The sequence below is a fragment of the Eleutherodactylus coqui genome, chromosome 8 (assembly GCF_035609145.1).
Source record: "Eleutherodactylus coqui strain aEleCoq1 chromosome 8, aEleCoq1.hap1, whole genome shotgun sequence".
In the NCBI taxonomy this organism is placed as follows: domain Eukaryota; kingdom Metazoa; phylum Chordata; class Amphibia; order Anura; family Eleutherodactylidae; genus Eleutherodactylus; species Eleutherodactylus coqui.
In genome coordinates, this window is record NC_089844.1 from 209,212,404 (window position 1) to 209,237,775 (window position 25,372).

General features: G+C 47.0%; 1 protein-coding gene across 4 annotated transcripts in view; it reads left to right on the forward strand.

The window, feature by feature from the left end:
- The first annotated feature begins 497 nt into the window (after nucleotides 1–497).
- SF3B1 (splicing factor 3b subunit 1) overlaps nucleotides 498–25,372 on the forward strand; it is a 53,019-nt gene continuing 28,144 nt past the window's right edge. Inside the window, exons 1-6 of one of the 4 annotated variants that reach the window (XR_010786466.1) lie at nucleotides 498–622; nucleotides 7,028–7,194; nucleotides 16,823–16,921; nucleotides 18,656–18,770; nucleotides 24,013–24,069; nucleotides 24,312–24,391. Coding sequence is in view for 3 of the 4 variants with exons in the window: in XM_066577273.1 (XP_066433370.1) it covers nucleotides 595–622; nucleotides 7,028–7,194; nucleotides 16,823–16,921; nucleotides 18,656–18,770; nucleotides 24,312–24,391 (489 nt within the window). In the remaining variant the exon portion in view is untranslated. Of the gene's footprint in view, nucleotides 623–7,027; nucleotides 7,195–16,822; nucleotides 16,922–18,655; nucleotides 18,771–22,048; nucleotides 24,263–24,311; nucleotides 24,392–25,372 lie in introns of those variants that run through there. The other 3 variants (XM_066577275.1, XM_066577273.1, XM_066577274.1) reach the window with 3 other exon arrangements.

A 25,372-nucleotide genomic window follows, 5' to 3' on the forward strand; every position in this document is an offset into this window, starting at 1 on the left:
CTGCGGTGTGCTGCCCCGTGAGGCCCCTGGAGGGGGTGCGGTGTAGTGCTGCACTGTAGTACTTTGGTTCTGCGGTGTGCTGCCCCGTGAGGCCCCTGGAGGGGGTGCGGTGTAGCTCTGCACTGTAGTACTTTGGTTCTGCGGTGTGCTGCCCCGTGAGGCCCCTGGAGGTGGTGCGGTGTAGCTGCACTGTAGTACTTTGGTTCTGCGGTGTGCTGCCCCGTGAGGCCCCTGGAGGTGGTGCGGTGTAGCTGCACTGTAGTACTTTGGTTCTGCGGTGTGCTGCCCCGTGAGGCCCCTGGAGGTGGTGCGGTGTAGCTGCACTGTAGTACTTTGGTTCTGCGGTGTGCTGCCCCTCCTGTCAGTGTTACAGCCTCGTCTCTTCACACACTTCTGCTGGCGCAGCACAGGCCCCAGGCCTCACGGCTCCTCCTACAGCGCTGGCCGCCATTTTAGGCCTCAGACATCCACATTACACACAAAGCTGGGCGGAAATCAAGTGACGTCACCGGCTGCCCAGCGCATGCGCAGTTGCCGGGATATTGTGTAGCGGAAGCCGCGGCCGTTGTGGTAGCGTCGTGGCGAGTAGAGAACATGGCGAAGATCGCGAAAACACACGAAGGTGAGCGGGGAGGCCGGGCGGGATGTGCGGCAGAGGACGGGGCGCCTCAGGCGGCGGGCGGTTCGTCCTGCCATGGCGGCCTGCTGGCCGTCTGCGCGGCGGAGGCTCGGAGGGGCCTGTGGGTCGCAGGTGGGATCCGTGTGTGGGATACGTATGTGTGCCGTATGGTTGGCTGGGATACGTGTGTAATGTGGGGGGTACATGTATATTGTCCCTCCGGGCCCTCCAGCGCCCCCTGTGGTGACATCCATGTTTTGGGGCTCAGCTGTATCTTCCATCATGGCCGTACGCGCCGCGCTCTGCGCTGATTGTTATCGGCTCAGCTGTATCTTCCATCATGGCCGTACGCGCCGCGCTCTGCGCTGATTGTTATCGGCTCAGCTGGATCTTCCATCATGGCCGTACGCGCCGCGCTCTGCGCTGATTGTTATCGGCTCAGCTGTATCTTCCATCATGGCCGTACGCGCCGCGCTCTGCGCTGATTGTTATCGGCTCAGCTGTATCTTCCATCATGGCCGTACGCGCCGCGCTCTGCGCTGATTGTTATTGGCTCAGCTGTATCTTCCATCATGGCCGTACGCGCCGCGCTCTGCGCTGATTGTTATCGGCTCAGCTGTATCTTCCATCATGGCCGTACGCGCCGCGCTCTGCGCTGATTGTTATCGGCTCAGCTGTATCTTCCATCATGGCCGTACGCGCCGCGCTCTGCGCTGATTGTTATTGGCTCAGCTGTATCTTCCATCATGGCCGTACGCGCCGCGCTCTGCGCTGATTGTTATCGGCTCAGCTGTATCTTCCATCATGGCCGTACGCGCCGCGCTCTGCGCTGATTGTTATTGGCTCAGCAGGGATCTTCCGTTTTTTTCCTCCCGCGTTCGGCGGTAACAACGCGCTGCTGTTTCTTTCTGTATATATTTTATATATTTTTTTTGGTTGGATTTTTGCCTAATTTATAAGCCTCTTTTCCCGGCCGCCGACCGGCCCGGCTGTGTGAAGGACTACTTGTTGGTGGTCCAGGCATGGCGGCGGTTACACGGAGCGCTAGTCCTTCCCACTGCCGCTGGATCACGGGAGTTTCTCCCATAGTCGTTCTGTGTCATGGCGCCGTGAGGCCGCGCTCCTGCGGATGGGTATGAATTGCGTTTCCGGTCGCCGGCCGCCGCGCCGATCCGTGGGCCCTGAGAGGTACATTTCGCTCACACGTGCGGATAGGGATTGCAGATTCTGCAAGTGGAAGTAAGATGGCGGCATGCTGTATCTCACTGTGGCTCCCGCGTTTTACGGATCTCTACGGTTCGCAGTGCGCACAACATGAACGCTGCGTATCCTCTTGCAAGTTGCCGCGAGACCAGATCTAACAGCAGGGATCGGGGGCAGAGATGGCGCCGGGGGATGTTGGACTACTTTCAGATGTCGTTTCCAGCTTTCTTCCGCGCGGACGATGCGCCGGTCATACGTGTGCACCGCGGAAAACTGCACACATGTACGACCGCAGCCAATCAGTGTGTGTGATCCCGAACAGCGGCCGGACTCTACAGCCGATGCATCGTTGGCTTGGTGACACTAGAGGGCGCTCACATCCGCCGTAGAGGGGAGAATGACCCGTGACCGCGCCAATGATGGCTGACACTTCTCGCTCCCGGTCACCCGTGTGGACAGTCACGCCGCACAACAAGGTTTTATCACCTTTTTGTAACAGATTCATATGTTTCCGTAAAGACCTGCTGATTCCATGGGTAACAGCGAAGATGTGCGGCGCGCCCCGTGTGCACGCTATTAACCCCTAAGTGACCAAGCGCGGCGCGCCCCGTGTGCACGTTATTAACCCCTAAGTGACCATGCGCGGCGCGCCCCGTGTGCACGTTATTAACCCCTAAGTGACCATGCGCGGCGCGCCCCGTGTGCACGCTATTAACCCCTAAGTGACCATGCGCGGCGCGCCCCGTGTGCACGCTATTAACCCCTAAGTGACCAAGCGCGGCGCGCCCCGTGTGCACGCTATTAACCCCTAAGTGACCAAGCGCGGCGCGCCCCGTGTGCACGCTATTAACCCCTAAGTGACCAAGCGCGGCGCGCCCCGTGTGCACGCTATTAACCCCTAAGTGACCAAGCTGGGTTTTTTTTGTTTATCCATCGTGGATTCTACGGCACCAACTGCAACCAAAAGGATCTGCTGACGTTATTCTATGGGGCGGGACAATTACTGCGATAAACTTAGAGTTTTTTTTTTTTTTTTTCTTTCAAAGAACTTGATTTTTTTAACATTTATATTTTCTTTTCTGCATGCGATAACTTCTAGTATTTTTCCGTCCACATGGTTGCGCAGGGGCTGATTTCCTGCCGGACGTCCTGTAATTTGTGTTGTTACCGTTTTGGAATACATACAACTTTTTGATCACTTTGTATTGCACTTTTTAATTGAGACACGTTGACCAAAAAAAGGCATTTCTGCCGCTCTTAATTTTTTTTTTCAGACGCCGTTCACCGTGGGGGTAAATAATGCCTTACTTTCATCAGACTTTTTATCTTTTGTTTTATGATTTTGGTTCTTTTATTTAGTCTAACCGACGGCCTGTAAAACACCTCATCAATTACAACTCGCTGGTGGATGATCCGCAGTGGAAACACCCCCTATATGTTACATACACCTACCCTTATAGCGTTCGGTCAGCGCGCGGTGTGTATCCTATATGTTACATACACCTACCCTTATAGTGTTCGGTCAGCGCGCGGTGTGTATCCTATATGTTACATACACCTACCCTTATAGTGTTTGGTCAGCGCGCGGTGTGTATCCTATATGTTACATACACCTACCCTTATAGCGTTCGGTCAGTGTGCGGTGTGTATCCTATATGTTACATACACCTACCTTTATAGCGTTCGGTCAGCGCGCGGTGTGTATCCTATATGTTACATACACCTACCCTTATAGCGTTCGGTCAGCGCGCGGTGTGTATCCTATATGTTACATACACCTACCCTTATAGTGTTCGGTCAGCGCGTGGTGTGTATCCTATATGTTACATACACCTACCCTTATAGTGTTCGGTCAGCGCTCGGTGTGTATCCTATATGTTACATACACCTACCCTTATAGCGTTCGGTCAGCGCGCGGTGTGTATCCTATATGTTACATACACCTACCCTTATAGCGTTCGGTCAGCGCGCGGTGTGTATCCTATATGTTACATACACCTACCCTTATAGTGTTCGGTCAGCGCGCGGTGTGTATCCTATATGTTACATACACCTACCCTTATAGCGTTCGGTCAGCGCGCGGTGTGTATCCTATATGTTACATACACCTACCCTTATAGCGTTCGGTCAGCGTGCGGTGTGTATCCTATATGTTACATACACCTACCCTTATAGTGTTCGGTCAGTGCGCGGTGTGTATCCTATATGTTACATACACCTACCCTTATAGTGTTCGGTCAGTGCGCGGTGTGTATCCTATGTTACATACACCTACCCTTATAGCGTTCGGTCGGCGCGCGGTGTGTATCCTATATGTTACATACACCTACCGTTAGTGTTCGGTCAGCGCGCGGTGTGTATCCTATATGTTACATACATCTACCGTTATAGTGTTCGGTCGGCGCTCGGTGTGTATCCTATATGTTACATACACCTACCCTTATAGTGTTCGGTCGGTGCGCGGTGTGTATCCTATATGTTACATACACCTACCCTTATAGCGTTCGGTCGGCGCTCGGTGTGTATCTTATATGTTACATACACCTACCCTTATAGCGTTCGGTCGGCGCTCGGTGTGTATCCTATATGTTACATACACCTACCCTTATAGTGTTCGGTCAGCGCGCGGTGTGTATCCTATATGTTACATACACCTACCCTTATAGCGTTCGGTCGGCGCTCGGTGTGTATCCTATATGTTACATACACCTACCCTTATAGTGTTCGGTCAGCGCGCGGTGTGTATCCTATATGTTACATACACCTACCCTTATAGTGTTTGGTCAGCGCGCGGTGTGTATCCTATATGTTACATACACCTACCCTTATAGCGTTCGGTCAGTGTGCGGTGTGTATCCTATATGTTACATACACCTACCTTTATAGCGTTCGGTCAGCGCGCGGTGTGTATCCTATATGTTACATACACCTACCCTTATAGTGTTCGGTCAGCGCGCGGTGTGTATCCTATATGTTACATACATCTACCGTTATAGTGTTCGGTCGGCGCGCGGTGTGTATCCTATATGTTACATACATCTACCGTTATAGTGTTCGGTCGGCGCTCGGTGTGTATCCTATATGTTACATACACCTACCCTTATAGTGTTCGGTCGGTGCGCGGTGTGTATCCTATATGTTACATACACCTACCCTTATAGTGTTCGGTCAGCGAGCGGTGTGTATCCTATATGTTACATACACCTACCCTTATAGTGTTCGGTCAGCGAGCGGTGTGTATCCTATGTTACATACACCTACCCTTATAACGTTCGGTCAGTGCTCGGTGTGTTTCCTATATGTTACATACACCTACCCTTATAGTGTTCGGTCAGCGCGCGGTGTGTATCCTATATGTTACATACACCTACCCTTATAGTGTTCGGTCAGCGCGCGGTGTGTATCCTATATGTTACATACACCTACCCTTATAGTGTTCGGTCAGCGTGCGGTGTGTATCCTATATGTTACATACACCTACCCTTATAGTGTTCGGTCAGTGTGCGGTGTGTATCCTATATGTTACATACACCTACCCTTATAACGTTCGGTCAGTGCTCGGTGTGTTTCCTATATGTTACATACACCTACCCTTATAGTGTTCGGTCAGCGCGCGGTGTGTATCCTATATGTTACATACACCTACCCTTATAGCGTTCAGTCAGCGCGCGGTGTGTATCCTATATGTTACATACACCTACCCTTATAGTGTTCGGTCAGCGCACGGTGTGTATCCTATATGTTACATACACCTACCCTTGTAGTGTTCGGTCAGCGCGCGGTGTGTATCCTATATGTTACATACACCTACCCTTATAGTGTTCGGTCAGCGCGCGGTGTGTATCCTATATGTTACATACACCTACCCTTATAGTGTTCGGTCAGCGCGCGGTGTGTATCCTATGTTACATACACCTACCCTTATAGTGTTCGGTCAGCGCGCGGTGTGTATCCTATATGTTACATACACCTACCCTTATAGTGTTCGGTCGGCGCTCGGTGTGTATCCTATGTTACATACACCTACCCTTATAGTGTTCGGTCAGCGCGCGGTGTGTATCCTATATGTTACATACACCTACCCTTATAGTGTTCGGTCAGCGCGCGGTGTGTATCCTATATGTTACATACACCTACCCTTATAGTGTTCGGTCAGCATGCGGTGTGTATCCTATATGTTACATACACCTACCCTTATAGTGTTCGGTCAGCGTGCGGTGTGTATCCTATATGTTACATACACCTACCCTTATAGTGTTTGGTCAGCATGCGGTGTGTATCCTATATGTTACATACACCTACCCTTATAGTGTTCGGTCAGCGCGCGGTGTGTATCCTATATGTTACATACACCTACCCTTATAGTGTTCGGTCAGCGCGCGGTGTGTATCCTATATGTTACATACACCTACCCTTATAGTGTTCGGTCAGTGTGCGGTGTGTATCCTATATGTTACATACACCTACCCTTATAGTGTTCGGTCGGCGCGCGGTGTGTATTCTATATGTTACATACACCTACCCTTATAGTGTTCGGTCAGCGCGCGGTGTATAACAGTGATTGTGGAATAGTTGTAATATCCCTTTTGTTCTTTTTACGCAGGTTACTGGCGAGCTGACTGGATTAATTGTTTAGGCAGATTTCCAAAAAATACAACGGCAACAGGATAACCATAAAACCTTACGTGACAGAAAAACCGGATATCAGATTTGAATTCAGCACCAAAGTTACTATAAGCCGCTTATCTGTTGTGTTGCACCGTGTGATGGTTCCGTGTCTCGGGGCCCTCACACGTGTCCATGCTCGAAAGTCAGTTGTAGTTTGTGCGACGTACTGATCACACCTGACTGCACCCGGACAGGACGGACATTGCTTTAGGGCTGCATCATATTTTTTACAGTACTTGGAGACCGGTCTCTGACTAGATCAGCATGGAGGTCACATGGCCGTTTTTCGCCGTGTACTTAGATTTCTTTTCCTACATAGGCTGTTGGTTTTATGAGACCACGTGGTGTGATTGTCGGCCAAGCCCCGAAAATAAGATGGTCATGAAATCAGTAATGGGCAATTTTGGTGCCAAGTGGCTGAGTTTTGGCCCGCTTGTTCACCCCCCTCTTTGTGACCCGCTGCAGTAGTGTCCATGAACAGGCCGTCAGTGAGAAGGTCAAATACACGGTCATTAATGGTTACTTTCTCATTTGCAGACATTGAGGCACAGATCCGTGAAATTCAAGGAAAGAAGGCCACCCTCGATGAGACGCAAGGAGTCGGCCTCGATTCAACGGGTTATTTCGATCAAGAAATCTATGATGGAAGTGACAGCAGATTTACTGGCTATGTGACCTCTATAGCCGCCAACGAGCAAGAAGACGTAAGTTGTTTGTGTTTCGTTTTAGTAGGGACAGGCCATCACACCTGAAGTCCCGGCTCGTCAGATATTCGGTTAAAATGCCAAGGGTTTACCTTGTCAGAAGAACATCAACGATGGAGACCGGCAACGGGACTCCAAGTGGATCCCAGTCACGTGTGTACGGAGGTTAGAGAATCAAACCCGGCGCTCCAGGGGTTACAGCCAGTTAGTGTAGAAAGCCAATGAGCCTTACACCTCTTTAAGGAGCAGCTTGTCATGTGATTGATAAAGGAGGCTTGTACCCTTCCAAAATGCACTGTCCCCCGACAACTGCAAGCCTCTTATACATGAGGGGACAATACAAGGATCTCTCCCAGGATCTGTTTATACCCAGGACTACGACGGTAACAAGAGGGCATCTTCTATGTCTAGAAGAAAGCAGGTTTCATCACCAACACAAGAGCAGTGAGACTGTGGAACTCTCTGCCTGAGGACGTGGTGATGGCAAAATCCATAGAGGAATTTAAGAGGGACTAAATGTCTTTCTAGAGCACTATATTACAGGATATAGACATTAGGTGACCAGCGGGGTTGTTGATCCGGGTCTTGGAGTCAGGTAGGAACTCAAATATTGATCCAGGGATTATTCTGTCTGCCGTTATGGAGTCAGGAAGGAATTGATTTTCCCCCACGTGGGCTAATCTGGCTTATGCCTCATCGTGTTTTTTGTTTTTTTTGCCTTCCTCTGGATCAACAAGGGGAGGGGGGAACAGGCTGAACTAGATGGCCATTGTCTCCCCTCAGCCTAACATACTATGTTACGAAGTCCTCTATACACCTCCAATATGGACTGTGCATTTGGACCTTTGAAGACCACTGAGGTATTTTGTGAACCAGAATAAAGGGGGCGTTCCCAATGGAGGAACCCCCCCCCCCCTTGTAAAGCAACTTCATTGGCTTTCTACTCTAAATGGCTGTAACCCCCTGGAGGGCTGTATGTGTATTCTTTCTCCTAAGTGTAGCTGTAAGACATCTTATAGGAACAACTAGTTTGGGGTACATATAATGGACTGCGTAATCTTCAGTTTTCTTTCGCAGGGGGCCAATAGAGAAAAATAAAACCAATTTCAGTTTTTTTTGGGGATGTATTTTTAGGGTGCTCATCATTTTGGTATAATTGTAGCTTTATTCTACATCTCATTCTAGAGGTTTTATTAGGTTTCTCTACTCTTGTACAATATTCCAAGTACAGGGCAGTTGTGTTTTTCATCACCAAAGTTGTATGAGGTTATTTTTTTTGCAGGACCATTTGTAGCTTTTGTTGGTGCCATTTAGATGTAGAGATGACTTTTTGACTAGTTTGTATTTTCTTTTTATTTGTTTTGTGTAAGCAAGATGAACAGCAAACCTTTGTGGCTTTCGCCTCTTGTGCCTTTATTTTTATTAGAAGGCGTTGCTGTGAAATGATTTAAAGCATTGTGTAAGTGATATAGTGAAGGAAATAATTCTTTGATCCCTTGCTGATTAAGTTCGCCCGCTGTCAGTCATGAACAGTCTATAATGTTTAGGGTAATGTTAACAGTAAGATAGAAAATCACCTTGTCTAAATTATATAAATTTATTAGCATTTTGCACAGAGAAATAAGTATTTGATCCCTCTGACAAACAAGACTTAATACTTGGTGGAAACCCCTTGTAGCCAGGCACAGCAGTCAGACGGTTTGTGTAGTTGATGAGGTTTGCGTGCGTCAGAAGGGATTTTGTCCCACTCCTGTTTGCAGATCATCTCTGAATCATTAAGATTTTGAGGCTGTCACTTGGCTCCATCAGTTTTCTATGGGATGAAGGTCTGAAAACTGGCTAGGCCCCTCCAGGACCCTTAATGTGCTTCTTTTTCAGCCACTCCTTTGACCCAGCCTCGACCCATGTTTAATGTCCTGGTGGAGGGAAGGAGGCTGTCACTCAGGATTTTACGCTATATGGCTCCATCCATTCTCCCACTGATGCGGTGAAGTAGTCCTGTGCCCTGAGCAGAGAAACAGCCCCAAAACATAATGTTTCCACCTCCATGCTTGACAGTGGGGATGGTGTTCTTTGGGTCATAGGCAGCATTTCTCTTCCTCCAAACACGGCGAGTTGAGTTAATGCCAAAGAGCTCCGTTTTGTCTCCTGACCTCAGCAGATCCCAATCACTCTCAGAATCATCCAACCTTCAGACAGGCTGCACATGTGCCGTCTTGAGCCCGGGGACCTTGTGGGCACACCAGGATTTTAATCCATTACGGCGTAATGTGTTACCAATAGTTTTCTTGGTGACACTGGTCCCAGCTGCCTTGAGATCATTACCAAGATCTCTCTCCCCCCTCCCCGTGTAGTTTTAGGCTGATCTCTCAGGAGGTGAGATTTTGCATGGAGACCCAGATCGCTGCCCATTGACAGTCATTTTGTATGCCTTCCATTTTCTTATTGCACCAACAGTAGTCTCCTTCTCACTTCTGGTTTTGTAGTCCATTCCAGCCTTGTGCAGGTCTATGATCTTGTCCCTGACCTCCTTAAATCCTCTTTGGTCTTGCCATGTTGTAGAGGTTAGAGTCTGACTGATTAATTGAGGCTGTGGACCAGAGTCTTTTATGCTGGTGACCATTTAAAGCCCCATTTACACAGGACGAGTGTTGGGCAAACGATGCCCGCCACTCGTCCCTGTGTCCCCGCACTCCCATACTCCTGCACGGGAGCTAGCAGAGCAGGCTCGCACACGGAGCGCCCAGCAGAGGTGGGCAGTGCAGGAGATTTCTCTCCTCTCACTTTCTGGTTCTCCTTGGCCAACTACTGTGCCTAGGCTGCAACGGCTCCCATGTGTGGCGGCCTGGGGACAGGATTTGGACTCGGGTCTGTTTAACCCCTTAATGACGCGGCCATTTTTCTTTTTCCATTTTCGTTTTTTCCTCCCCCCTTTATCATAACTTTTATTTATCCATCGCCGTCGCTGTAGGAGGGCTTGTTGTTTTTTGCGGGACGAGTTGTATTTTTCAATGGTGCCATTTAAAGTACCATATAATGGACTGAAAAACTTTTAAAAAATTCTAAGTGGAGTAAAATGAAAAAAAACCCGATATTTTGCCATCTTTCAGTGCGTCTTGTTTCTACGGCGCACAAATGGCAACAAAAACGACATAACTTCATTCTGCGGGTCGGTACGATTACTACGATGCCAAACTTGTATAGTTTTCTTTTTACTATACTCCTCTTTTTTTTTTTTTTTTTAAAAGACATAAAAATTTTTTCAATTATTTTTTGCGGTCATTTTGCGCGCGCGATAACTTTTTTATTTTTCCGTCGACGTAGTTGAGCAAGGGCTCATTTTTTGCGGGATGTCCTGTAGTTTCTGATAGTACCGTTTTGGAATACATACGACTTTTTGATCGCTTTTTATTGCGTTTTTTCTGGGAGACAGGGTAACTAAAAAAGTGCATTTCTGGCGTTCTTCTTTTTTTTTTTTCGGACGACGTTCACCGTGCGGGAAAAATTATGTGGTACTTTGATAGTTCGGACTTTTACGGACGCGGTGATACCAAATACATATTTTTAATTTATTATTTAGATTTTTTAATAATAGATATGGCAAAAGGGGGTGATTTAAACTTTGACAACTTTTTTTTTTTTTTTCAATTAAAAAAAAACTTTGATTCTTTTTTTTTTTACTTTACTTTGAAGTCCCCCTGGGGGACTTTAACATGCGATGCTTTGATCGCTCCTGCAGTATGACGTAATGCTATAGCATTACGTCATACTGCTTTTTGACAGGCAGCCTATGAAGCCACCCCACGGGGACGGCTTGATAGGCAGTCTGCTAAGGCAGCCCTGGGGTCTTTCATTAGGCCCCCGGCTGCCATGATACGTGCATCGCTTCCCCGATCTCACCGCGGGGGGGCCGCGCGGGACCCCCGAACATCGTTCGGGGGATTTAAATGCCGCTGTCAGAATTGACAGCGGCATTTAGATGGTTAATAGCCGCGATTGGCCGCTCGGCCGCTCGCGGCTATTGCCCGCGGGTGTCAGCTGTTATAAACAGCTGATGCCCGCACTGTATGAAGAGAGGTTGCCACGCAACCTCTCTTCATACATACCCCGACGCTCCATGACGTACCGGTACGTCATTTGTCGTTAAGGGGTTAAGGCATGGACTTTGTGCAGCCTACCTGTCTGCGTTGTGCTACCTGGGGTAGAGCCTCTAATCCTCTCCTATGCCTCATGCTGAGCGACTGTCTCTCACGTCTCTTCTTATGGACAGAACTGGAGACCGTATATAGGGGCTGAAAAAGGGCTTGCTCTGTCTGCTTTGCACATACCCTGTTTCCCTGAAAATAAGACCTAGCATGATTTTTGAGGATGCAAAATGATTTTTCAGGCTTTTTGAGGATGCTTGAAATATAAGCCCTACTCCAAAATTAAGCCCTGCTAACAGTTAATTAAAAAAGTCAATTTAAATAGTGACTAGGCAGCTATACATGTAAAAAAGTTAATCCTTTTTGAACAAATTTAATATAAGACGCTGTCTTATTTTCGGGGAAACACGGTAGTTCTGGACCAGGCACCCGCTTCCTAAAGTGAAGGCAATAGGGGCAGCATGTTGTCTCTGATCAATAGCACTACCTTGGTTTATGTCAAGGCTAAACTTTGTCTACTGAAACAATAAGTTAATTTCAGTAGTCCGTACGCACTACATGGATCACATTAATCTGCCCCCACCAGGGTTTTGCATTGCTGTGGGCACTGCGGCATAATAAGGCTAAGCTCATACCTCACATATTGGGCAGATGACACACCGGTCTCCTGGCGTCCCCACCTCGGGGTAAGATGGACCCTGCAAATGGGGAAAACTCCATCTATCACATGTACGTCCGTGAGAACGCCCGCTGTCTAGGACGAGGGCTTCTTGGGTGTTCTGTAGTTAATGACTAGATTATACCATTGGGGAGCGCCGGGGGTCTTTTATTCATCCAGCACAATGCTGCAGCTTCATGGGCCAGAAAACGCCTCACCAAGAAAAGTGCGGATATGGGATTACCACTGCTCTTCATCCTGCATACTTAGCAGACATTCAGCAGGGTTTGGGGGGGCGGCCCCCCAATAGTCCCAGGAAGTCTGTGACCTCTGTCCAGAAGGAGTATACCACCAGGCGGCTCCACATCAAATGGTTAAAGTTAGCGTTAGGTGTCTGACGGTGGTGACATGGTGTGTTAGGGGTTCTGCTCACCTTTACGAGTCCAAGGCATCATTTGCACGGTACGTATATACCGCCTCCCATAGGAGAAGTAATGTAGGACTCCCAAGGCATTCTGCCTTATAACGCCTAACTCTATGAAATCCAGTTTTTTGTCGGTATTTCTCTTCTGCAAGGGTGCTGTCCACATGTTCAGTCTTCTCTGGTCATCCGTAATGGATGCTTCAATCCTCCTGTCCACGTTTACAGTCCATATCTGCGTACCGGATCACTACAGCCTTCTCTCAGAGGAGGGATTGCTTCTATCCTCTTTCTAAAGGACCTAGGTATGTAGAGGGCATCAGGCAGGTATTTACCTCTGTGAAGTCAGCACCCCATCTTTCAAAAAAGTTAATTTTTTTATAAGTTCTGGATGCACCCCGAAGAGTTCTAGAGTTCCCAATTAATTTTAAAAATAGTTCTAGCGAATTAAGCAAAAAAAAACAACGAATGTATCTCTGGGGTGCTAACTTCCAAAAATATTACTAAATCAGTGAGAACTTTGTAAATATTGGTTCTAGAGCTTCGAGCATTAAGAGTTTTCTTCAGAACTCTTATAAAATCGCGGGATTTCCCAAAATTTTTTTTACACATAACTGAAATTTTGGGATTTGGCATCTGAACATTGTAAATATGGGTTCTAGAGCTTTGAGCATGAAGTTTTCTTCAGAACTCTTGGAAGTGCTACCCAGAACTCTTATAAAATCGTGGGATTTCCCCAAAGTTTTTTTTTACACATAACTGAAATTTTTGAATCGTGTGTGTAAAAAAAAAAAAAAAAAAAAAAAAAGGGATGGGGGGGGGGGGGGGGGGAGGATTCCACAATTTTATAAGAGTTCTGGGTAGCACCTTGAGAGTTCTGAAGAAAACTCTTAATGCTCGAAGCTCTAGAACCCATATTTACAAAGTTCTCGCTGATTTAGTAATATCATTTTTGGAAGTTAGCACCGCAGAGATACATTTGTTGATTTTTTTTTTAATTTATTTATTTATTTTTTTTGCTTAAAGGGGTTGTCCTGCGGCAGCAAGTGGGGTTATACACTTCTGTATGGCCATATTAATGCACTTTGTAATGTACATCGTGCATTAAATATGAGCCATACAGAAGTTATTCACTTACCTGCTCCGTTGCTGGCGTCCCCGTTTCCATGGCACCGTCTAATTTCGGGGTCTTCTTGCTTTTTTAGACGCGCTTGCGCAGAAGGGTCTTCTCCTTCTGGTCGGTCCGGGCACGAGCGGCGTTCTGGCTCCGCCCCCTTCTACGCATCATCGCATAGCTTCGCCCCGTCACGTGTGCCGATTCCAGCCAATCAGGAGGCTGGAATCGGCAATGGACCGCACAGAGCCCACGGTGCACCATGGGAGAAGACCCGCGGTGCATTGTGGGTGAAGATCCCGGCGGCCATCTTGGAGAAGGAAGAAGTAGGAAGAAGTCGCAGAGTGGGGATTCGGGTAAGTAATATATTTTTTTTTATTTTAACACATCCCCTGGGTTTGTCCTGCGCCGAACGGGGGGCCTATGCAAAAAAAAAACAAAAAAAAAACCCGTTTCGGCGCGAGACAACCCCTTTAATTCGCTAGAACTATTTTTAAAATTAATTGGGAACTCTAGAACTCTTTGGGGTGCATCCAGAACTTATGGAAAAATTAACTTTTTTGAAAGATGGGGTGCTGACTTCACAGAGGTCAGGTATTTGCCATTTTGGCAGACGTGAGGTCACTCATCACTCCCTACTTTTGGGTGAAAGCTACTTCTGCACCTCTTAATTGTCCTATCTTCATAACCCTCCTCCGTTATCTTGTTGGCTTTCCTGCACCTTTAGTGAGCTCTGGGGTCAATATACCCCGTCTCTACGGTCGTCTTTCCCACAGCTCACCGCTGCCTTTCTACTGAGAAGACTTGTCATTCATAGTTATCCAAGTGTCAAGGGGTATTTGGGTCCTGCAGATTCTCTTCCGGTCTAGTAATGGCATTCCTTCATCGAATACATCAACATCTAGTTCAAGGCATGCAGAACGAGTTAAATGGCTAACTCTTGTACACTTGGCTAGTACACGCCTGTCATTTCTCATCCCCTTACAATCTCTTCAAGCTGCATACAAACTGCCTCCAGCCATCACATCTTGATGATCAAACCTCATATTCTCCTTGATCTGTCCACATAGGAGTTCGAGCGGGAGAGAGAATTTCTTACTTGGGCAATGGAGGAATAACCCACATTGCTACAGCCATGTTGAAGCTGCCCGGGTCCCATGTCCTAGCTCTTATGGCCTTCTGCCCTCCACAAGAATGGACTGGTTCTGTGGGTGGATGCTTGTCCTCTTGAGCATCTGCTCAGCCATAATTTTGCTTACCCTTTTCCCTAGCATGGAGTGATGTTCCTCTTTCTCAAGTTCCTGGCCTATTTTTCTGTCTTCTTGAAGGCCAAATTCTGTCTCTCCCGTCAGTTGAACAGATGTCGGGTATATATCCTACGCGGTGCGTCTCAGACGGAACAGTTGGTAACGTTCCCCAGGCCATAGCTTGTCTCTAATGTCCTCTTTCTGGTCCAGATTACTGTTTTAGGATTCGTTGGCACGAGCCAATATGTCTCTTCTCTCTCCCGACAAGGATTCATGTTCTTGTGTCTTCAATGATTGGCCCTTCTTTAGAGGTCATTGTACTAGACTCGTAAAGTTCGTTGGACCAGGTTGACCACACTTTCCTTTCACCCTCCCCTTGGAGACGGGTTTGGAATGTCCCTCCATCTTGCTGTGTCCCCCCAAAGATGCAAACGAGAGAATAGGATTTTTGAGACCATAAAATCCATTCCTCATCACTTTCATTATGGAGCTCGGCACCCCCCCACCCGTTTCTCTTGTCGGTGACCATGGACTCCCTCTTTAAGGAATCCTCAGTTCTTCCTGGTTCTTGCACCATTTGTTACTAGCATGGTCTGCCTTGTGTAATGTTTGTTTCTCCCACTGCTTATGTACAAACTGATTTAGCGCAGTGCCTGCAGGTGGGAGGAGTTATCACTGTGTGCTTGCTGTCGCCACCTAGTGGAAGCAGCAATACCCAGTGTTTTGCGGTCTCCCAGTGAATGTGACGAGAAATGCGTTTTACGGTATGTAACAAAAAGCCTGTTATTCACCAAACTGTGTACCTGAATTGGTTCCTATGGAAACGAAGACTCGTTCCACAACATCCATGGTGTCGTACAGCTACGTTATTGAGAAGATACCTAAAGGGGAAACGGTTTACGAGTTCTTAAGGCTAAAAACAGGAATTGTTTACAAACTGATGAATTTTAGACATCGGAGCACCCAGGAAATAAGCCTGAGGCGATGGCCAGAACGGTGGGAAGATGGGATTTGAAGTGATTGGGCTGATGTCTCTTTGCTCTGCATAGAATGTTACTTGTGATAATGACATGGCACTCGAAATCACTCAACATTGGGGTATATATACTCATACATACTGGTGCTTGAATTTTTGAACGATTCATCATTTTCATATTTTTTCCCAAACACTTTGTGTTAAAAAAAAATCAAAAAAAAATCAACCCCCAAAAGAAGTTGTCGTTCTGCTGTTCCATCTCAGACAGATCTGTAAATGATGAGAGTTGTGGTGATTAGATGGACGGTCTTGTCACCAGAGGCCCTAAAAGTGCCCCCCCCCCCCCCCCCCCCCATGTCCTACAAGAGGCTCTCGGAGGCTCCCTGTGTGTAGTGACCTCTTCTTCCGCTTGTAGTGCTTGTTGACCACTAGATGCCTCTACGACGCAGAGAAGAGATTTCACCCCGTTACCAGAGTCTGAGAGGGGCGCATTATTGGGATGGGTGAAGCTGGATGGTCGTATCCATTAATTGTTCCCCGCAGCCTGTCTGACCAGACTGTTAGGGGGTCTTGGGACCAGTGGATGTGTGAGGGCACACAAGGTGACCGGCTCAGGTCACCTGACAGACCACTAGTAGAGACGAGCGTCTGATTGTCCGATTTAAGCACGAGCATCTCAAACTGTTTAGTTGTCCGCCATCCAGAGACAGGGGGCGCCATCATTACACCCCTGTGTAACTAGCCTTCGCTGATGATGATTAGAGGCTCCTGACTGTATACTCCTGGCCTCTTAGCTCATTTAGGTGAATATAGAGGCTGTGTTCTCCCTGCAGGCAGAGAGTGTACTGCCTCTAGCTGGTGATATGCTGTGCTATGGCATTGAGATTCATGGCACAGAGGAAGAGCAAGCAGGGAGAAATGTAAAATGCACTGTGGTGGCTGAACTGTAGGGATGTGGGTGCAATATACAGAAGCCCACATGTGGTGGCCAATCAGCTGGGCTTACAGGGATGGAAAATGGTCTCAGTATAAACGTATCAAACACTCCATGTCTGTTTTGTTGGCAGGATGATGATGATCCTACAGCATCATTTAGTGGGCAGAAGAAACCAGGATATCACGCTCCAGTCGCATTACTGAATGATATTCCTCAGTCAACTGAACAGGTACGTCCGTGCTTACTTGGTAATGGGATGCGCTTTATGTTTTCACCCTTAGATTGTGCACCATACATGGGGTTAATGTCGGCTGTCGTATGGAACTGGCTCACAACAGCCGCGATCAGATGACTTCAGTGCATGCTGTTAACCCTTTATATGCTGCCGTCTGTTCTGTTGATGGCATTTAAATGTCCCAAACATCCACACCCCCAAAATGAGATTGCAATGTGCCATTTGGGTGTCGGGGCAGCCTGAACCCTTAAGTTCCATAGAACTGCCATGACTGTTGACCTATTAGACTTGCCTGTGGCACAGCTTAATAGAATGGCAGTCAATATACAGTGCAGTGCAATACTGAAGTTTTGCATTATACTGTATAAACGATCAAACAATGGCAAGTTCAATTTCCCTGTGAATTTTTTTTTCTACTTATAAAACACACTTGTTATCCTCCACCTCCCCCTTTCCCAGTTGTCACATTAAAAAAAAAATGGTATTGCTGTAACCATAAACATCCGCAGCCAGAGGGAAAGCAAGGCCTTTACGTGGTGGTTTGGGACTTTAAACATTTTCTCCCCCCCCCCCCCTCCCCCTGTTGTTTACCTATAGGTCATCTATAGATGTTCTGCGGGATCCCCGCTGATTAGCTGATTCCCAGCACTACTGTCAGTATGCGTAGCTCAGGAAGTAAATTGTGCTATTCATTTTGCAATGGCCCAGTTTGGTAGTTTAGGCGTGGCACCCATTGAGCTCAATGCAATACCAACTGGGTCACTAAGGTACAAAGGGCGCAATATGCAACTGTGCTGCCCATACTGACAGTGATGCGGGGAATCACCTAACTGGTCGGCTTTCTGAGCAGCAGACCTCTAGCGAACATGTGGTACTGATGGTAGGTCATCGGTGCAAATCATGCCCGACGTCCCAAACAGCCGCTTTAAGATACAGAATGGACTCTTCCATCCATACATTTCTGTCGGCGATGTATAATGTGGAACTATTTTTCAGCAAAATCTCCTCATTCTGACCAGCGATCACTGCGCTTCGTGCATTCTCTTCTCACTGCTTCCTTAAAGGGGTTGTCCCGCGGCAGCAAGTGGGGTTAAGCACTTCTGTATGGCCATATTAATGCACTTTGTAATATACATCGTGCATTAAATATGAGCCATACAGAAGTTATTCACTTACCTTCCCTGCGCTGGCGTCCCCGTCTCCATGGTGCCGTCTAACTTCAGCGTCTAATCGCCCGATTAGACGCGCTTGCGCAGAAGGGTCTTCTGCCTTCGGCTCGGTTCGGCAGCAGCGGCGTTCTGGCTCCGCCCCCTTCTACGCGTCATCGCGTAGCTCTGCCCCGTGTGCCGATTCCAGCCTCCTGATTGGCTGGAATCGGCACACGTGATAAGGCGGAGCTACGCAATGACGCGTAGAAGGGGGCGGAGCCAGGACGCCGCTGCTGTCGAGCCGAAGGCAGAATACCCTTCAGCGCAAGCGCGTCTAATCGGGCAATTAGACGCTGAAGTTAGATCCATGGAGACGGGGACGCTAGCAACGGAGCAGGTAAGTGAATAACTTCTGTATGGCTCATAATTAATGCACGATGTACATTACAAAGTGCATTAATATGGCCATACAGAAGTGCTGAACCCCACTTGCTTTCGCGAGACAACCCCTTTAAACTAATGCAATGGTCCTTATTTTTTTTATTTATTTTTTTTTTAATCCACTTCTGTTTTTTTCCAGTTTGATCCGTTTGCTGAACACCGAGCACCGAAAATTGCAGATCGGGAAGATGAATATAAAAAGTACAGGCGGGCGATGATTATATCTCCGGAGCGGCTTGATCCTTTTGCAGATGGTATTTGAAATTTATATTTTTCCTGCTTCCGACTGTTTGAGTTTTTCTGCACATGAACACGAATCCTATATGTAAACCTCCATACTGCAGTGCGTGTAAGGTTGTAACTTTCCATATTAGTTTAGTGACACAACATAAAACTTTGAAGTGTACAAGACGTGAAAATACAACTTGTGTGCTACACGGCCAGGTATTTACTGTAATGCACTTCAGGTACTAAGGTTTACGTCACATCCACCATTGTAGTTAATTAGAAACATCGGAGTCCAAAAAAGAAACCCAAGAGATTTAAAGGGGGTGGCCACTTTCAGTTTGCATAATTTCACATCTGCTTTGTATGTCATGTCTGAAAACGAATAAGTCGTGCATGGCCTGTATGTAAACTTTGTCTCACTTCCTAGATATGCCCACTGACTGTGTCATGCAGGTGCACATTCGCTGCTCTCAAGCTTCGTCTCGGGGCACAAGCACGGTTACCGGTATTCCTAGCAGCACAGGCTGAGTTCTATAAGCAGCTGTGTTCGTCCTAGCCTTGGAAGAATGGTGGATGTGCAGCTGCTTATGCAACTCAGTCTGTGCTGCTGGGAATACCAGTATCTGCTCTTGCACTACAGGACGATGCTAGAGAGCAGCGCATGCGCACCTGCATAGCGGAAAGTTCGGGCATGGACGTCCCTTGATCACCCTGTTGGACGAGAGCGGAGCAGCAGCACTTTCGAAGTGCTTTCTGAGTCAGTGGGTTTAAGTTTGAGAGGTCATTTGCACAGAGGCCATATGAGTGAGTTATTTGTTTTCAAACCTACACGTTGGGACATATGTGAAATTTTTGCCCGCTTAAGGCCCCCTGCACATGAGTGGAAATTCCACAATGGTATATTTCTGCCGAATTTCCGCCCGTGGCCGCCGCCATAGGATTGCATTACTAAACGCAATCCTATGCAGACGCCCGTGATTTGTCTGCGTGAAAATACATGTGGAAAACAAATTGTGACATTTTCTTTTTCTGTGCGGGTCTTGCAGAGGCCCGCACAGAAATGTCAGTAGGGCCAGGCCGGCTCCGCTCTGCACATCACAGAGCCGCGGGAGAAGGTGAGAGCCGCACTAGTCCCTGCAGGGGCGCGGGTCAGGTCCCGCTGCAAGAATTCTCGCAGTGGGATCCAACCCGGCCGTCTGCAGGCGGCCTAAAGTGGCCAACCCTTTTAAGTCTGCTCCAACTGCATTTCCTAGTAGGCGTCAGGAACCGCATCATATTGCTAAGGCTCGGTTCCAACAGCATTGACTCTCTACACTGAACATTTCCGTTCTGAGGAGAGCCGGAAACTGCTACAACACAACGGACTACCCAACTCTGCCTTCCAAAAAAGAACCCGAACTAGGTCAATTGGAGAGCAGAGTTTGCACTGTCTGCCTGATTAAAGCCAGTGGTTCCCTTCTGAGTTGTTTGAATACTGCGTGAGCAGAGCCTTATCTCTACTCGGATGCCTCTGATGTAGCCTGCAGTTTCATATTTTGGTATCTGAAGATGCTTAGAGCAAAACTGGCAAATTCTCCTGCTGTTGCCAGCCTCTTAGCTTTGCCAGCAGCGGTGGAGTACACACTAGTCTTCAGCGGTAATTTGCATGCAGGTTCATATCCTTGACATTACGACCTGCATGAATGAGGAGTGGGGTTTTGCTGTGTAAATGTAAATGCTGAACAATGCTTGTTAGACTTCACTAGCCCATACTAACTGTCCTTAATTTCTTTCCTACAGCAGTACTGCTAAATGCCAGTCCTGTCTGCATTCTTACAGTGCAACACAAATCCCAAGGATATCCTATCATAACTAGTGTCCACTTGACACTGCAGATTGGGCATGGTAGCCAACATAAGAAGAGTTTATTTGTATGTGCCTAGTTTGGATTAGAAGAGAACAATTTGTCGTTCCTCCCAAAGTTCCTTATTTACATTTAAATAAATCAGACAAACTTTCATAGCGTTATCAGAAAAGGATGAAGTCGTTCTGCTCCCATTGTCGTGACCGTAATCCAGGTTGATAGGCTAAATTAAAGGAGAACTAAAGGCCAAAAACATTGTAATTGGATGCTGAGGAATGATCACTTCTGATTTCCTGACTCCACGGAAGGTCTTTTTGTTCGTATATTTTAGTTTGGTTTTTAACTCCTTTCTTCTTGTACAGCCACAATTCCAAAAATATGGGACGCTGTGTAATAGGTAAATAAATCTCACCATAGAACACATCAGAAGGGGGGGGGGGGGGGTGGAGCCAGAGATTTTACCATTTCCATTTTTAAAAATTAACTTATTTAGAAACTGGCAGCAACACATCTCACAAAAGTCGTGGTGGGGCCGTGTCTACCATTGTGTAGCATCCCCTCTTCTGGGAAGTGAGGAGACCGATTGCTGGAGTGTCGGGAGGGGAATGTCGTCCTATTGTCTGATGGAGGATTCTTGCTGCTCCACGGTCTTCGGTCGTCCTTTTGCCAGATATTTTGATTCCTAATGCGCCAAGTGTTTTCCATCGGTGCATGCAGCCTGGACTCTTCTGGGAAGCCATGCCGCTGTGATGGATGCAGTGCGTGGTTTTGCTTTATCTTGCTGAAATATGCAAGGTTTGTCAAAGTTGTCTGGTTGGCGCATCTGTTCTACAACCTCTATATATGGCTCAGCATTGATAGTGCCTGTCAGGATGTGTAAGCTGCCCATGCCATAGGCACTAATGCCACCCCCATACAATCAGATGCGTTGATAAGCTGGCTGGTCCCTCTCCATAGGACACGGCATGCCAAGTTTCAGTTTAGTGACCCTCTGACCATCTTGCTTGTGAGATTCTGCGCTCTTTAGAGTCATGTGACTTGCTAAAGAATTGATCCTCCAGCGGTTTTCCGTTCGCACCATGATCCCAGCCTTTTGTTATCCCTGCTCCAACTTTCGTGAGATGTGTTGCTGCCATCAATTTCTAAATGAGATCATTTTAAAAAAAAAAAGGAAAGTCTCCCTTCTGATATGTTCTATTCATTCTTTTCCTTACATATATTTACAGATTATACAGCTTGCAGACTGTTTTTGGAATTGGGGTTGTGGTTCCTTTAGTCCATTCAGAGTGGTGGCTGCATTAGTGAAAAATCACTCCATGTAATATCTCCTATGGGATATTGCTCAATGATTTCACGATGCTGTGAAAGTACTAGCCATGCTGGCTATTATAAGTAACACCCCCCCCCCCCCCCCATCCTCTTCTACACAGGCCATTTAGGGGATGTTTACATGTAGCAGAAACTGCTGTGGATTGTCCAAAGCTGCCCCAGCATTCCCACATCCAAAACGGAGTGAAAATCTGCAGCATCAACACGGACTTTGACTCTTAATGGGCTGTACTTCCGCAGTCAGTTTCATAAGATACTGCTTTTTCATCTCCGAAGTCTTCATGCTCTCTGTGCTTCCTTCACCGGGCACCCAGCGGCATCTAATGAGTCCCTCCCGCATCACCTGACAGGTGGCGCTGCGCTCACTAGAGGCCGCTGGGTCGGTGTGTGGAGCGTGAAGACTTGGGAGGTGAAGGGGAGCAGATGCACCAATGGTGCACATTTGTGCCCCTCTTGTGGAATATCTGCAGTATTTCTGCTACATGTAAGCCGATCCTTAACCCTATGACTACTGGTGCGGCCCAGTCATCGGCTCGTTCTCCTAGTTCTTGTCAACAAAAAGTATCATTTTGTTTCCTTAATTGACTTGGAACATTTCAAAATAAATACAAAATGAGTCAATTATGATACCAAAAAAGATTGGTGCAGCGTGAGAAAGACCTTGTCAGCATGTGATTGTGTCTGGTACAGTACAACCAACGCAGGGCACCACGCCGTCCGGGAAATGGTGCTATAGATCCTGCTTCTAAATCAGACTGCCAACCTGGTATTGGGGAGGGCATTTCAGCATTCATCTCCTTATGTTTCTGCCCTTACTACATTGTCGTAGCTCCAGGTCAGGTTGAGTTTTTCCTGTTCTCCTAGAGTAGTGCACTTTTGGAGATCATCTCCTTAGCACCAGCAGTCACCATGGCTGATGCTATGTTTCCTTATCGTGGAGTGTGCTAACTGTAGTTGGCATTTTCTCACTCAGTTTCCAGTCTTTAAAGGGGGTTTTCTCCCTTCTAGAGGCTTTGCTGCCAGAAGCAGACTGCTCCATACATCGTGCAGTGGCCAAAGTTGGTACTGCAGGCTTTCTTCCATAAGTCCAACTTTCTTCCATAAGCCTATGGCTACTGCATAATGTGCAGAGCCGTCTGCTTCCTACAGTAAAATGGCTAGAAGTTGGACAACCCCGTTAATGGACAGAGGTAACATTTTTATTGATGCTACTGTAATAGGACACACCAGATTTGTGGGTGAAGTAGCAGCACAGCCCAAGTAGTAAAATTTTAGTGTAATGTGCAGAATTTTGTTTTCTTCTGGTACAATTAAAGGCTTTTGGACCCTCGGGTGTCAGAGACCGTACGAAGGTCCGCTACTTTGTCTACAAGTGAAATTGTAGGCATGAAGTCAGTCTTGGGCCCCATTCAACCTCTGGCAGCAGGTTGTGCCCTATTCCACTGTATAGGTATGCAGTTGACTGTAGGCTCCCATTGAGAGATATATATATATTACACACATACACTGTGTAGGGTAAGGTTTGACGGTCTGTCTTGTCTGATACTGTATACCGTTGCTCGGAATAGTACTACCATGCTATCCCATGATCTATAGAAACTTGCCAGTTGAAGAAAGCCCTATGGATATGCTTGTGGCACTGACAATCTGAATGCACAGAGCTAGTCGGGTGTTTCCAGGCACAGACCTCTAGGGAGGCTTAAAGTTGCTTTTCGTTTTTTGGGGTTTTTTTCTTTCCCCCAATTTAAATTTCCTATACAATTTACAACAGAATGCTGGACAAAATGGCGACCATCCAGTTTATCTATTGCACACGGTACATTTCCACATACTTTTGTTTTGGCTTTAGTTTTCTTTTAAGCCTTGTGTCCCACCCATTTGCAGAATATGATAAAATGTGCTCTTTTACATGTTGGGGATTATTTTCTGCACAGTTAATTATTCTTTGTACTTGAAATCCTTTCAACTCTGAAGAAAATAATCTATAAACCAAGACCAGGTATGGTGTGAATTTGTATTTAAGCAACCTTACCCAGGTAATGTTTTGCCTATACATTTTCCAAAGTGTTACTAATGGTAAAGAGATGATTTTCTAGGCTTCTATTCTCCTGCTTGAAGTCAGAGCTGCTGATGGCGTCAAAAGGCTGAAAAGTGTACGTATAAAGGACTAGTGACCACGGAACCCATCACTTCTGAAGACACTGCATTGTTTGTTTTTTTGTTTACCTTATAAAGCATTGATCAGCTTGTCTATAGTCTATCTGTAATAAATACATTTAAACTTAAGTGTAATTAGTTATATCTGGCATCCTGCTAGATAGTGCTTGATATGATGCTATTAAAATGAGCCCTGGACAGGATTTTTCATTATTGTTGCTCTTTTTATTTTTTGTAGGTGGCAAGACTCCAGATCCAAAAACAAATGCCCGGACGTACACCGATGTTATGCGAGAAAAGCAGCTCATTAAGGAACATGTAAGAAACCTTTCTTCTTAAATGGATTTTCTCTCAGAACCTTCTCTCCCTTTGCATAAACTAACCTTAAAGGGGTTGTCCCGCGGCAGCAAGTGGGGTTATACACTTCTGTATGGCCATAATAATGCACTTTGTAATGTACATTGTGCATTAATTATGAGCCATACAGAAGTTATTCACTTACCTGTTCCGTTGCTGGCGTCCCCGTCTCCATGGTGCCGTCTAATTTCAGCGTCTAATCTCCCGATTAGACGCGCTTGCGCAGTCCGGTCTTCTCCGTTCTGAATGGGGCCGCTCGTGCCGGAGAGCTGCTCCTCGTAGCTCCGCCCCGTCACGTGTGCCGATTCCAGCCAATCAGGAGGCTGGAATCGGCAATGGAACGCACAGAGCCCACGGTGCACCATGAGAGAAGACCTGCGGTCCACCGTGGGTGAAGATCCTGGCGGCCATCTTCGCAAGGTAAGTAAGAAGTCACCGCAGCGCGGGGATTCGGGTAAGTACTATCCGTTTTTTGTTTTTTTTAAAACCCCTGCATCGGGCTTGTCTCTTGCCGAACGGGGGGGCTATTGGAAAAAAAAAAACACGTTTCGGCGCGGGACAACCCCTTTAAGGCCGCTATCACACTATTTTTCTCGCAATGTGACAGCGCTACAAATCGCATGTATGTGAAGTCCATGGTTTCCTAGGAGTTCCTTCACATTAGCGATGTTTGTAGGCTGCTACGTCGCATAAGAGAAAAATTGCAGCATGCTCTATACGGCCTTAGTTTGCAATGTTTTGTAGGCTCAGCCAAGCACTGCAGCGCTCGATGAACCAATCACAGCCATTCAATGTGAATTCTTTTAAATATAGCCAGGGCTTATTTTTAGGGTAGACTTATATTTCAGCGCCAATGTCCAGGAAGTCAACAGTAGTCTGCCGTCATATGTGTATCCTATCGTCCACGGTTCTCTTCTTCCACAGTCCTTATTTCTTGGTGAA